Consider the following 14,085-nt stretch of genomic DNA (forward strand, 5'->3'; position numbering starts at 1 on the left):
CAGTTACAACCATCCTCCTACCTCAGTACAACCTTCCTGTTAAAAATAGCTCTAAACCCCAGTGAAAGTTAACACCCAGTCTCCTCCCCTCATAACAACAGAACCACTCTCCCGGAGCCAACATTACAGTGCACAACACATCTGCGAAAGCCAACACTATCAAATGTACTTTTCACACCCTCAACCCTGACCTTCTCATCCTCAGCCAGTTCTTGAGCGTTTCCAGGACCAAGAATTCCTCCCTCCTGTCAAAGGTCATAGGAAGATGAGTGCATTATCAACTTCGATCACTCATCATTAATGGAAAAACTGATCTGGAAGGGAAAGGAACTCACAGAATCACAGTTTCAGCCCTTGCCTAGGAATTGTCCCTGATCAAGCCATATAAGCCCACAAAACAGGCACTTATATGGCTTGAAGAACAGCCTTCGAATGATCTCTACACCCCAGCTTTTACCTCCCTCAGAGTGCTCCTTCCCACAGGATGTCACACCAGTCTGGCACAGTTCCTATGCAGGTGACATCCACTGTCACCAACAACAGGGCCACTTTTGCCACTAGTCAGAGTGAGCATGGATCATTACATTTTTTCCCACGTGAGCTATGGAACAGAAATCCCTGTTGTAAATTGTGCCAAATCTTTCTGAATACGTACATACAAGCAAAGACACCTTGCACAAAATCTACCTTCTTGGATCCCTGGTGATCAGGGCCATGAAGTCTAGTGCTGTACCCCGGAGGACAGTGCTGAGTCCAGTCCTTTCTGACACCTTTGTTAGTCATCTGGGTGATGGGGCAGGGTGTGCCCTCCCACAAAACCGGGGGAGTGGCTGATAGGCCAGAGAGAAGTGCTGCCATCCAGAGGGACGACAGTTCAACAAGGGTGACAGTTCAATGACAAGTGCTGAGTCCTGTCCTTGGGGAGGAGCAACCACAGGCACCCGTATCTGCTGGGGGCCACCCAGTTGGAAAACTAAAGTTTGGCAGGGTCCTGCTGGACACCAGGATGCCCATGAGCCAGAAATGTGCTCCTGCAGTAATGCAGAACAGCGTCCTGGGCTGCACTGGGAGCTGTGTCACAGCCGGCGGAGGGAGGGGATCCTTCCGCTCTGCTCCACACCAGTGAGGCCAGCCCTGGGGTGCTGGGCCCAGAGCTGGGCTGCCCAGTACAGGAGACAGGGACAGACTGGAGAGAGTCCAGCACAGGGCCATCAAGGGGATGGAGGGACTGGAGCATCTCTGCCATGAGGAGAGGCTGAGAGAGCTGCCACTGCCCAGCCTGGAGCAGAGCAGGCTCAGGGCATCTCCTCCCTGTGGACAAACACCCGGGGGGAGGCTGCAGAGGGGATGGGGCCAGGGACAGCCCCAGGAGCCATGGGCACAAACTGACACACAGGAGGGGCCCTCTGAGCTCAGGACACATTTCTGCACAGGGAGGGTGGCCGAGCACTGGTGCAGGTGCCCAGGGAGGTGGTGGAGTCTCCATCCCTGGAGAGATTCAAAAGCCGCCTGGACACATCCTGGGCAGCCGGCTCTGGGTGGCCCTGATGGAGCAGGGGGCTGGGCAAGGTGACCTCCAGAGGTGCCTCCAGCCTCCCCCAGCCTGAGATTCTGTGACTCGGAGAAAAAACAGGTTGCAGTTTCCTAAGGACAAATGAAAAAGCTCCACATGTGGCAGGATTCTCCTGCCCTCACCAAAGTGGTTCATGTCACGTGTCTCCCATCTGCAGATTCCTCCCTGGAGTGAGGATGCCCCTCAAGGTCACTCCTTGAGGCTGACAGAAATATTTGCCCACGGTCATTGGTTTGGGTGAGAAGCATCAATCTTTAATTATTAATTGGTTTTGCTGGCTTGAATATAACTGCTTCCATGTTGCTTCAAATATAATGCACTATACTGGAAGTGATAGTTCTCTGTACTGGGTATCAATAACTCTGATAAAGGTCTTTTTGTGTAGTCATAATAAACACTTTCTTTTTCTATAAATATATCCTTCATCCTATGGAACACAGTTGTATAAAGGTTCAATTACACCTATTATCCTACAATCCTACAATTACACCTGCAATCCTTTAAACATAAACTATGGACAAAATCTAAGGCTACGACTGCATCCAGCTGCTGTCTCCTCTCTGACAAGCCTAGGAAGTAAGGAGGTCCTTGTGACTCAACGGGAGCATCTCCTGCCTGCTCCCTGCACAGCTCTCCAGGGAATCCTGCCGGTCCCGGGCCCGCTGTGACTGCAGCAAGGACGCCTGAAAGAGGCAGAAAGCCCAGCTCAGACAAGCCCACGTGGGCAGGAGCATCCGCAGCCCCACGGTACCGGCTGTGGGGGCAGACACAGCCTCCAGTTCCAGCCCTCACCAACACTCTGCCCTTGGGGAAGGGGAAAGGAACAGGCTCCCACACTGCCCCTGAACGGAGCTCAGATGATCAAAGAGTCCAGTTCATGGCTGGCAAACCCTTCCCTCATACAACCCTCAGCCACCACAGGTCTGGGAGAGAGAGTTCCGACAGAATTTAGGAACCCAGCTCTGATTGCCAAAGCACGCATTCTGGCCACTGACCCCTTTCTCCACGGGCTGTGCCTCAGCACGGGGGCTGCAGCTCCCCTGAGCTCCTGGAGGACTCTTGTCTTTCAGGGGTTGATGCATTTTTCTGGTCAGACGCGGAGACAGGCAATGTAAAGTAGTCTGGGGGGAACACTCTCCTAGAAGTTCTGATTCTCCTCCCTACCGGTTCCACCTGCACGTTGGATGGGAGAAAGGGTCACAGAAACCTGTCAGCAACCATGGGGCAAAAGGACCTCTGGACATCAAGGCAAGGAGATCTCTGCTCAGAGACCCTCAGTTGCACCAGACAACACTGGGGGCAAAGAGCTCTCGCTGGGGGCTGTGCAGGAGAGGCCAGGGTGTGTCCGGGGACACGGGGCCAGGGAGGGAGGCAGCGGAGTGAAGGTGCCTTTGTGAAAGCCATGGGCTGCCACAACAGAGAGAACAAACCAAAGGGTGTGCCCACAGCAGGGACAGGGAGAGGCAAGGAAACAAGCAGAGGACTCCAAAGCACTGCCTGGCCACACGAGTCATGATCCAGAGGAGCCTGAGGCTCTGCAGAGGCAGTGAAAGCCCACTTTACCTCAAAAGTTCTCCTGAGCTCACGCTTCTTTGGCTTGTCTTTTGCTGCTGCTGCAAGCTGGTCCCGCACACATTGCACACCCTTCCTGGAGTGCTCAGACAGCCGCTTGCCTTCTGCTCCAACAGCCTGATGGGTATTCAGAGAGGAGATGATTCCCTTCTTTCAAACACCACAAGAGCAGTCCCTCAGAAATCTCCCTCTCAGGAAGCATCCTCAAAGCTCCAGCAGTGCAGCTGCTGTTCAGCCCTCGCTACAGAACTCTGCTCAGTTCAGTCCATCACTCTGCTCACCTGCTCCATTCCTTTCCACACCAAATCCGACCCCCACATCTTGCCTCCCCTTGCCTGGGCATGGGAGAAGCAATTCCCCATGCCCAGCTTTTGGCCTGGAGCTTATTTGGACAGCAGCTCCAGAGCTGCATCAGTTGTTCCAGGCGTGCCAGCAAACAATCTGGCAGCCAATGGGCTCTGGCTGGGGCCAGGCAGACACACAAGGCTGCCTGCTGCAGCCCGGGCTGCTTTGCCGAAGCAGGCCTAGACTGACAGGGATCTAGAATCCCACCTCTTCATGGGAAACTTCATTGGATGCTTTGAGAGACGTTGCAGTGGACTGAAGATCAATGCCAGTGCCTACCTGGGGATGACTCTTTCCCTTCAGGAAGGCCAAGTGTTTCTTCAGAGCCTCTTTGGCCACTGGAGCACACAGGACTTGAGCGTTTCCTCTGCCTTCCTTCAAAGCAGCAGCCCCATGCTCCAACTCTTCCTCTTTTCTTTCATTTTCAGTGTCCAATTGTTGCGTTGTTTCCTTTCTTGGAATTTCAGGTGTTTTCATTTCATTCTTCTTTATCAGATCTCTCATCTGCTCCTCGTACAATTCCCGTTCACGCTGCCAAAACAGGGAGGTCACTCATTCCCTCTCTCGGTTTGCTTTTCATACCAGATCGGGACTCCTGCCACAGGCAGGAAAAGGCTGCCCCTCTCTCTCTGCCTCTCGGGAGGCCTCAGACCTTTGCTGGGACCGCCCTTGACGCTGAGTCTTTCCCAGCTCACTCAGCCCATCCCAGCTCCCTTTCGGCCCTTCCCCGACCTCTTGCAGCTCCACTCGAGTGTTCCTTTGGGGAGCAGCTGCCAGAACTGCAGCCAGGATTCCAAGTCCATGCTAAGCAGGATTTAGGCAGTGCCATGAGGATGTGCTCTCCATCAGGGAGAAAGGGAAGAGCAAACACCCCCAACATTTCATTCCCTGCAGCTGGGGTGACAGGAGTGGTTTTGGAGCTCTCCTGTGTAGAGTTTCCATGGCACTATCCCTGAGAGCCCCACTGCCTTCTCTTGCAGCAGCAATGGCCACATCAGTCTGTCATTCTCTGCTGCCACTCAGGATGAGTTCTCCCCTTGCAGGCACACGTCCTTATCTGCATCAGCACTTTGCTTTTCTCTCTTTTCTCCCCACTGGCTGCTCTCTGATGGCCAAGGCCAAACACCTTTCTATTAACAGCAAACTTGGCCTTCTCACCCCTCTTTCCAGGTCCAGGTATTTGAAATCTGAACGTGAGTTTGGACACGAGGAATTGCCCAGACCATGCAATATCCATAGAGACAGCGTGGACATTGAGAACTACAGCTTGTAGGGCACAAAACTCCAGCATGGAGGACACCCAGCAGCCTCAGCACTAACTGGCTTTGACATGACTACGACATCTTTTCCTCCTTATTCAGAAGAGTGCAATTTGAAAAGTTCAACTGGAAAGAGGTGCTCCTTAGAACGATTAACATAAGGGCCAAACATAGCTAGGAAATGGCCCTTCATGGCATCTGCCGTTCTCACCAGCACATCCTTCCTTTCCTTCTCCAGGCTCTCCAGTTTCCTCTGCAGAGATGCCACCTCCTGACAAAGAGTCACACTCTCTTCCTTCAGGGCAGTGGCCTCTTTCTCCAGGGCAGTTTCTCGAGAGGTCTTCTGGTGTTCTGCCCTCCACAGCGCTGCAGCAGGAAGGAGAAGGAGAATGAGAACAGCAAAGCAAAGGCAAACTGATGTGCATCCTGCAGGGACAACAGCACTGTCTTCTCGGCCGGCCTGCGTTTGCCAGCCCCTAAGGCCACAAGGGCTTCCAAAGCTGACAGAAATGAAGGAGAAAAAAGCAGGAATCAAAGGGGCAAGGTTCAGAGGAATAGGAAAGTGTCTTTGCTCTTGGGCTTGTGCAGAGTGAGCAATCCAAGAGAGACAAAGGGGCGGGGATGCCTGTGCAGCCCTGCTCCAGAGAGGCCAATAGCCTGGGGGCTCTGGCAGGGCCTGGAGTTGGGGGGAATGGAGCTGAGGCATCCAGCTACAGCTCCTCAGCACAGACACAGCACCTGAAAGGCACCACCTGTGCACGGGATCAGCCATAGCTCAGCCAGATGGCACTGCCAGCCACGGCATCTTTCTCGAGAAAAAGCTTTCACTGGCACTGGATGGAGAAATCTCCTGCTGGTTGTTTTTCCTCTCTGCCATCTCTGGGCACTGCCCTTTTTCTCTGGGTGGCATCAGAGAGCCCTGCTGGGACAGGATGGGGCAGTGGGTGGGAGAGGAGAAGGTGTACCTGCTCGAATTGCATCCAACTGTTTCAGCAGCTCCTGATTGCTGGCTCTGAGATTGTCCCTCTGAGCCTGCTCCGTGCCCAGCTCCAGCTCCAAGGCCTGTATCTTCTTCCTTGCATCATTCTGCAAGAGGCAAGAGGAGCAGAATCACCTGTCAGTGCCACTGCTGGCAGGAGACAAAGGGCTACAAACACTAAAGCAGAAGTAGCCTAGGTGGGAGAGGGCAGCTGGACCGTACTGGTAGATGAGATCGTCATCCTCCTGCCTCCCCATGCCAGTGAGACAACCCCCCTACAAGAACTTCCACCCATCCTGGCCTTGGCACTCTGCTTGTCCAGCAGCCCAGCAGCAGGACAAGATTTCTGGGTGCATATTACCAGATCTTTCTGGGAATGCTCCAGGTGCTGCTGCAGGTCTTGCAGAGCTGCTGACACTCTGTCCACTGTGAGCTCTGCGGGGACATCCCCATCCTGAGAAGCACTTAGGCCCAAGACATGACCCTTTTCTGAAAAGAGAAGACATTCTGTTTCAAGATTTAATCCAACGGTCTCCAACAAACAAGGCCTCTTTCTACCTAGGAGGAGGTGCCTTTGTCCTAGAGCTCGCCTTGCAGCAGGATGTGTGTCACAGGCTGACGTTCTTTTGATGACCACTAATGTCAGCACTGCCCCAAAGACAACTGCATGGGCCCTGTGGCTTGACAGGACTTGGGCCCTTCTCCCTTCTGACTGATCATTGCTCTACAAACAAACATGGACTTGTGTCTCTGCAGGGAGACAAGACTTCCCATGGCCTGAGTCAGCCTGAACTGACAGGGTGAGTGTGTCATACCAGGATGACCAGTGTTATAAATCAAGTATGTAATTCGTGCTATTATATATAAAACTGGAATGGAATCAGACCTTACAGAGACCCAGTTTCAAAATCTCTGCACCAGCCGGGCTGAGAGAAAAATTTCACAACACTAAAAGTATTTCTTTCACAATAAGTGAGGATTCTGCCTAGGTGGGGTTGGATCTTATCACCCGGACATTTGCACCATGAAGACTTGATCACCACACTGTGATATCTACATCGCATCTGATAAGGAATCGGACATTCCGGGAACTAAGAATAACTATTCCAGGAAGCAGAGATGGCCCCTCCATCAGCAGAAATGGCCCACTCATCACCCAGGAGGGACAATTCATCAGACCCAGGAAAGGCTTTGTGCGGCCCAACTCCAGGACAAGAAAACTTCATCAATACGAGAAGAATAGAATTAATTCGGACTCTGCCCAAAAACTGTATAAGAAGGGACCAGCCAAAGCAGCAGTCGTGACTTGGGAGGTCTGGTGCGATAGAGATCAGATCTAGGCGTGTTCACCCAGCTCCGACCCCGGGCTCGGTGCTGCTTTTCTCCATCGGGGCTTTTGAAACCGATATTTCAGGCGCATAATAAATGCCATTTCTTTCTAAATTTTGATTGGGCAATTTTGTTTATCCCACCAGGAACCACCCCCTCGCTCCACCTGCTCTCCCAGCCTCCCACACTTGCCTGAGCTCCAGGTGACCAAGTCTCTGCTGTCCCTGATCATGTGGTGCAGAACCAGGAGCAGTTTGTCCAGCTGGGATTGAGTTTCCTGGTGAGCACCACTGGCCTGTTGACACTTTGTGGCCAAGGCCTCTGCTCTGTTCTCAGAGCTCTGGAGCTTCCTACGCAGCTCAGACACCTCAGCCTCCAGCACCTGCACAGAGTCCCTCAAGCTCCCTTCTCCTGCTCGGGACTCCTCCAGCTCCTGCAGCAGCTGCTTCTCTCGAGTTGCCTGGCTAGCCTCCATCTCCAGCACTGCCTCCTGCAGGGCCCGCATCTGGAAGATGGATGCACAGAGCCTCAGGGACAGGGCTGCTCCTGAGGCAGCAGAGCAGGCAGTAGAGCAAGCAACAAAGGAGAAATGACTTCAGGCAAAAAAACATGCCCAAAACAGAAGGCACAGAGCCAAGGATTCCAATGGAAACAAGTGTCCTGAAAATAGGGAAAGGGAGCCAATGGGCATCCTTGAGGCTGCAGCTCTGAACACCGGCTGAACTGGCTGCGCTGGAAGTGCCCTCCCCAGCCTGCCATAGCCACGTCTGTGTGCCCCCATTGCTCGGTGCCCAGCACAGGCACCAACTCCATCTGGGACAACACTGCTAACAGAGGGATGGAGAAGCTCCAAAGGAGTCTGCTGCTGCTTCTCCTCCCACATTTCCCCTGCTGGGACCCGGGAGAGAACGGAGGAAACCATCGGCAGCAGACACCAGATCCAGCCTTGGCCTGTGGCTGCAGCAGCACCCCAGGGCAGAACACGGCAGCAGTGGATGCTGCTGGGAGGGGAAAGCAGTTGGGGCCTCCAAGGCAAAGGTGATGATGTGTGTCCCTGGAGAAGAGGATGCCAGGGCACACATTACCTGGGTGTTGAGCTCCAGCACTTGTCCTCTGCGGTTTGAACAGAGCTGCTTGGCCTTGCGAAGAGCAGAACGAAATTGAGACACCTGATTGTTCAGTGCCTCGTTCTTTTCTTCCAGTGTTCTGAGGCACAGGTTCTTTTCCTCCAGAGCCAGAAGCAGCCTAAAAGGGAAGCATGCAACTCATTACTACACGGTATCACAGTTTAGGAACTCTTAGGACTCGCAGCACCTCTGGGGAAAACTGCTCTGTCTGATGAGGTTTGTCTAAAGAACGTGGCTGTTTGTTTGTTCCCCCTGCAGTCACAGCCCAGCATGTGCCCACTCTGCTTTTATTCATGAAAGAATGGGCAGTTGCTGCCTACATGTCCTACCTTCTTCTTGAGATGGGAATGTGAATGCAGACCTAACAAAGTCTTGCAATGAAGAGATTAGGGGAGAGGAAGAGTTTTCTTCTGACTACCCAGGCTCCAAGGGGGAAAGGTTTGGTCAACGTGGAAGAGACATTTCCTTGCCCCATCTTGTATGTCCAGGTAGGAGGAGCAGCACCCTACAGCCAGTGGATCTCGGGGAAGTTCCCCAGGATTTACCAGCACCCATCCTACTTCCAGCTGGAGAAACAAAGGCCAATAGCAGAAGTGGCAACAGAGCCTTGGAGCACAACCTGATGGAAGATGCAGAAACCTGCAGGCAAGCAAGAGGGCCCTGCCTTTTCTTTGTCTTCTTCTTGGAAGAAGAATCCTGTGGCACTGAAGACCGGCAGCACTTGGTCAGCTGCAGGAGCCCCGCTAACCTTGCTCTTGTTTCTTGCATTCTTTGCACAGTCAGTATTGCCTGTGACTCTGGAGGCTGGCAGGGACCCTGCTTGAGCCCCCCCAGGCACCTGGGGGCATTTTCTGAGGAACGATGCAACAGAGACATTCTTGGTTCTTGGGTGCCTTTGAGGGCAATCTGGCCTAGGTCAGCAATCAGGGCCTTGAGATGGTTCTGCCAAGCAAAGGCATCAGGATGCCAGGCGGGTCCAGATTCCAAAGGCTTCAAGTTACAGGACCCAAGGCGGAGCGGCTGGATGTGTCCAGCTCCTTACACTGCAGCTTGGGCAGTGTTAGCACACCCACCTCACAACAGAACACACCCCTAGAGGGAAAGAGCTACTGCAAAAGCCTTTGTCTTCAGAAAAACTCTAACTGAAGGCTTGAAAGGAAAGAAAATGAAACACAACATCCAGACAACGAGACGCGTCCGCACGGAGAGTTCAGAACTCTGCCACGTAGGAAATGCTGCCAGAGCCCCTGGCAGGTGCAAAGATGGCAAAGAGGGAATCCATTGCCCACAAGGCAGAGTCCCACAGGCTTTCATTTACCTGGCTTTTTCCTTCTCCAGGGTGTTCGAGTAAGCCCGAAATCCTGAATTTTGGTGTGCCACTTCTTGCCATTGACTTCTTTCCATCTCCAAGTTCTTCAGGTGCACTTGCAGCTCCTTGTTCTGATGTTCTGCCTCCTCCAGCATCTTCTGGAGCTGCTCAACCTCCAACAGCTTCTGCCTTGACTGCTCCTGGGCCTCACTCACATCTTGCTGGGCTCTCTGAACAATCGTTGCCTGGGACTCTCGGGAGGCTGCCAGCTGAGATGTCAACTCTCCCACCTCCAGTCAAACAGAACAAAGCAGTCAGAGGCTACAGCCACAGCCTGTCACTGTCAGCCACAGCAGAGGCTGTGAGAAAAGGCAAAGGCCAACTTTCCATTTCTCCCTGTCCTCAGAGCACCAGATTCACAATGCATACGGACAACTTGTTTCAATCTCTACATGGCCCACCAAGGGCACCTGAAAAAGCACCTCCCACACCAAGGCTAGCAAGAAGAGGCCAGCAGGAATCCATGCTGATGGTTGCTGGCCAACAGCCCAGAGGACCAGCCCAGCTGTCCAGGGCAGCAGCTGAGATGCAGCAGAGCACTGAGGGTCCTTCAGAGCAGCTGCCAAGGAGCCCAGAGCACGAGGCAGCCCCAGGGACCACCCCAGCAGCTGCTGCTCTGCCATGGAAAAGCAAGAAGGGCACAGACCCCCTGCTGGATGCTGCGGTGCCACTGCTGTTTCACTCACCTGCTTTTCTAGAGCCTCCCTCTGCTCAAGGAGGAGATTCATTTCCTCTTTGATGCCTCGTAGTTCGTCCTTGTGCCTCTTCTGCGCTGCCTGGATTTGCCCCCAAGCTTCCTGCAGCTCAGCTTGCAGCTTTGCCTGGATGGTCTGGCAACAAAATGCAGAGCAACTTCCTGCCACCTGCCCTCAGGCTCAGCTTTTCCCACTTGCTGTCTCAAAATCCCATTCCTTCAGCGACTTTTTTGGCTTCTCTACCCAGCTCTGCTTCCATTGCAAGCCTTCCTTCCCGGGCCTGAGCTCTGGAGCTTGCCAGGCTCTGTGCTGCCAGGGCCTGAAGCAGCCCTTGCCTCCTCACTCCCAGCACCTGCCTTTTGTGCCCTTGCCACTGCCCTGCACTCTGTTCCCTGCCTGCTCAGACTTACCTGCCCCTTCTCTTGCTGCTCTTTCACCTCCTGCCTGAGCTGCTGCACCTGCTGGCAGGCTTGGCTTAGCTGTCCCCGAGTTTGGAGCAGTGTCTCTGATAAAGAATTCTTCTCCTTCTGCTTTTCCAGCAGGACCTGCACAGAAGGAAAGAGCAGAGGGCTTGACACTTCCCCTGCAAACTCTGTGTGGCAAGACGCAAAGACTGATGGGCTCACGCGCTCTCAGAGCACTTGGCTGCTGCTCCCCTGGGCCACTGTCTGCCCTGGGGGGGACACAGCTCCCCAGGAAGTGACTTAGAACACAGCCCAGGAGACATCTCTGGGTTGCTGTTCAGAAATACTCCAGGCGAGTCTTCAAAAAGATTTGTCTCTTGTCAGCGTTCCCGCTGCGCCCTCCCTGTGCCCACAAAAGAAAAGTCCTACAAACTCAGTTTGGCTATGGACTCCGACCAGTACACACCAAAAGAGGACCCATAAGAGAACAGTGAAGATCCTCCGAGGTAAGTCTTAGGAAAACAGAGCACAAGAGCAGCACAAAAATCCCAATGGAAAGCTGATGTTTCTGCCTAGTTTCCTATGAGAGGGCTCATTCCTGGGCTCAAAGATAGCCCTGTTCACCTTTCACCTCCCCAAATTCAATGTAGAAGACATGGAGGGCATGCTCCACACAGCCCCATAGCCTGCCATCTCCCACAGCTCCAGCCTTGCAAAAAATCACACCAATTCTCAATTCTCCTTGCACAATCATTACCTCTTGCTTGGCATTTTCAAATCTAGTTTGTTCCTCTTGTCTTTGAGCCTGCAGGGTGGCAACTTTCTGCCTCATCTCAACCAGCACCTTCTCGTGCTCCTGCTCTCTCTCTGCCTTCTCTTTTCCCCATTGCTGCAGCGTCTCCTGCATCTCTGCATGGTGCCTTTCCCGCTCACTTGCCTGAGGAGGGGAGGAAAAATCTTCAAGTTGAAGTGCCCAGGCAAGCTCCTCGCTGAAAAACGTGAAGCTTCATCCCTCCCACAAACCCCAACCTGAAAAGACAACAGCACTGGCTCTCTGCTCTCCAGAAACCGTGTCCTGTCAGGGAATTTAAAAGCAGGCTCAGCAGAGCCCAGAAGAATCCCAGAACCATGGAATCATTTCTGTTGGGAAAGACCTGCACAAGCATTGAGGCCAACCATTCAGAAAAGGAGGTGTCACCTTCTGGCACCCTGATGCCCCAGTCACAAGGACTGAAGGACCGGGGCCTGTTCCATTTGCTTCCAGCCCAAAGCTAATCCCTCTGTCCACCGTGGGAGCACAGCAAGACAGGAACCGAGTTCCAGCATGGAGGACACCCAGCAGCCTCAGCACTAACTGGCTTTGACATGACTACGACATCTTTTCCTCCTTATTCAGAAGAGTGCAATTTGAAAAGTTCAACTGGAAAGAGGTGCTCCTTAGAACGATTAACATAAGGGCCAAACATAGCTAGGAAATGGCCCTTCATGGCATCTGCCGTTCTCACCAGTGCATCCTTCCTTTCCTTCTCCAGGCTCTCCAGTTTCCTCTGCAGAGATGCCACCTCCTGACAAAGAGTCACACTCTCTTCCTTCAGGGCAGTGGCCTCTTTCTCCAGGGCAGTTTCTCGAGAGGTCTTCTGGTGTTCTGCCCTCCACAGCGCTGCAGCAGGAAGGAGAAGGAGAATGAGAACAGCAAAGCAAAGGCAAACTGATGTGCATCCTGCAGGGACAACAGCACTGTCTTCTCGGCCGGCCTGCGTTTGCCAGCCCCTAAGGCCACAAGGGCTTCCAAAGCTGACAGAAATGAAGGAGAAAAAAGCAGGAATCAAAGGGGCAAGGTTCAGAGGAATAGGAAAGTGTCTTTGCTCTTGGGCTTGTGCAGAGTGAGCAATCCAAGAGAGACAAAGGAGCGGGGATGCCTGTGCAGCCCTGCTCCAGAGAGGCCAATAGCCTGGGGGCTCTGGCAGGGCCTGGAGTTGGGGGGAATGGAGCTGAGGCATCCAGCTACAGCTCCTCAGCACAGACACAGCACCTGAAAGGCACCACCTGTGCACGGGATCAGCCATAGCTCAGCCAGATGGCACTGCCAGCCACGGCATCTTTCTCGAGAAAAAGCTTTCACTGGCACTGGATGGAGAAATCTCCTGCTGGTTGTTTTTCCTCTCTGCCATCTCTGGGCACTGCCCTTTTTCTCTGGGTGGCATCAGAGAGCCCTGCTGGGACAGGATGGGGCAGTGGGTGGGAGAGGAGAAGGTGTACCTGCTCGAATTGCATCCAACTGTTTCAGCAGCTCCTGATTGCTGGCTCTGAGATTGTCCCTCTGAGCCTGCTCCGTGCCCAGCTCCAGCTCCAAGGCCTGTATCTTCTTCCTTGCATCATTCTGCAAGAGGCAAGAGGAGCAGAATCACCTGTCAGTGCCACTGCTGGCAGGAGACAAAGGGCTACAAACACTAAAGCAGAAATAGCCTAGGTGGGAGAGGGCAGCTGGACCGTACTGGTAGATGAGATCGTCATCCTCCTGCCTCCCATGCCAGTGAGACAACCCCCCTACAAGAACTTCCACCCATCCTGGCCTTGGCACTCTGCTTGTCCAGCAGCCCAGCAGCAGGACAAGATTTCTGGGTGCATATTACCAGATCTTTCTGGGAATGCTCCAGGTGCTGCTGCAGGTCTTGCAGAGCTGCTGACACTCTGTCCACTGTGAGCTCTGCGGGGACATCCCCATCCTGAGAAGCACTTAGGCCCAGGACATGACCCTTTTCTGAAAAGAGAAGACATTCTGTTTCAAGATTTAATCCAACGGTCTCCAACAAACAAGGCCTCTTTCTACCTAGGAGGAGGTGCCTTTGTCCTAGAGCTCGCCTTGCAGCAGGATGTGTGTCACAGGCTGACGTTCTTTTGATGACCACTAATGTCAGCACTGCCCCAAAGACAACTGCATGGGCCCTGTGGCTTGACAGGACTTGGGCCCTTCTCCCTTCTGACTGATCATTGCTCTACAAACAAACATGGACTTGTGTCTCTGCAGGGAGACAAGACTTCCCATGGCCTGAGTCAGCCTGAACTGACAGGGTGAGTGTGTCATACCAGGATGACCAGTGTTATAAATCAAGTATGTAATTCGTGCTATTATATATAAAACTGGAATGGAATCAGACCTTACAGAGACCCAGTTTCAAAATCTCTGCACCAGCCGGGCTGAGAGAAAAATTTCACAACACTAAAAGTATTTCTTTCACAATAAGTGAGGATTCTGCCTAGGTGGGGTTGGATCTTATCACCAGGACATTTGCACCATGAAGACTTGATCACCACACTCTGATATCTACATCGCATCTGATAAGGAATCGGACATTCCGGGAACTAAGAATAACTATTCCAGGAAGCAGAGATGGCCCCTCCATCAGCAGAAATGGCCCACTCATCACCCAGG

The 14,085-nt window shown here is 53.1% G+C and overlaps 1 protein-coding gene across 1 annotated transcript in view; it reads right to left on the reverse strand.

Moving 5' to 3' along the window:
* Positions 1–2,590: 2,590 nt before the first annotated feature.
* The window catches only part of LOC138100516 (centrosome-associated protein CEP250-like), a 39,280-nt gene continuing 27,785 nt past the window's right edge, over positions 2,591–14,085 (reverse strand). The window contains exons 26-35 of the mRNA XM_068998392.1: positions 12,912–12,999; positions 12,158–12,312; positions 11,410–11,589; positions 10,240–10,383; positions 9,503–9,783; positions 8,143–8,302; positions 7,353–7,562; positions 5,715–5,802; positions 4,961–5,115; positions 2,591–2,746 (exon numbers count right to left, since the gene is read on the reverse strand). Coding sequence (XP_068854493.1) covers positions 2,591–2,746; positions 4,961–5,115; positions 5,715–5,802; positions 7,353–7,562; positions 8,143–8,302; positions 9,503–9,783; positions 10,240–10,383; positions 11,410–11,589; positions 12,158–12,312; positions 12,912–12,999 — 1,617 coding nt within the window. The remainder of the gene's footprint in view (positions 2,747–4,960; positions 5,116–5,714; positions 5,803–7,352; positions 7,563–8,142; positions 8,303–9,502; positions 9,784–10,239; positions 10,384–11,409; positions 11,590–12,157; positions 12,313–12,911; positions 13,000–14,085) is intronic.

The sequence above is a fragment of the Aphelocoma coerulescens genome, unplaced genomic scaffold, assembly GCF_041296385.1.
Source record: "Aphelocoma coerulescens isolate FSJ_1873_10779 unplaced genomic scaffold, UR_Acoe_1.0 HiC_scaffold_100, whole genome shotgun sequence".
NCBI classification, from domain to species: Eukaryota; Metazoa; Chordata; class Aves; order Passeriformes; family Corvidae; genus Aphelocoma; species Aphelocoma coerulescens.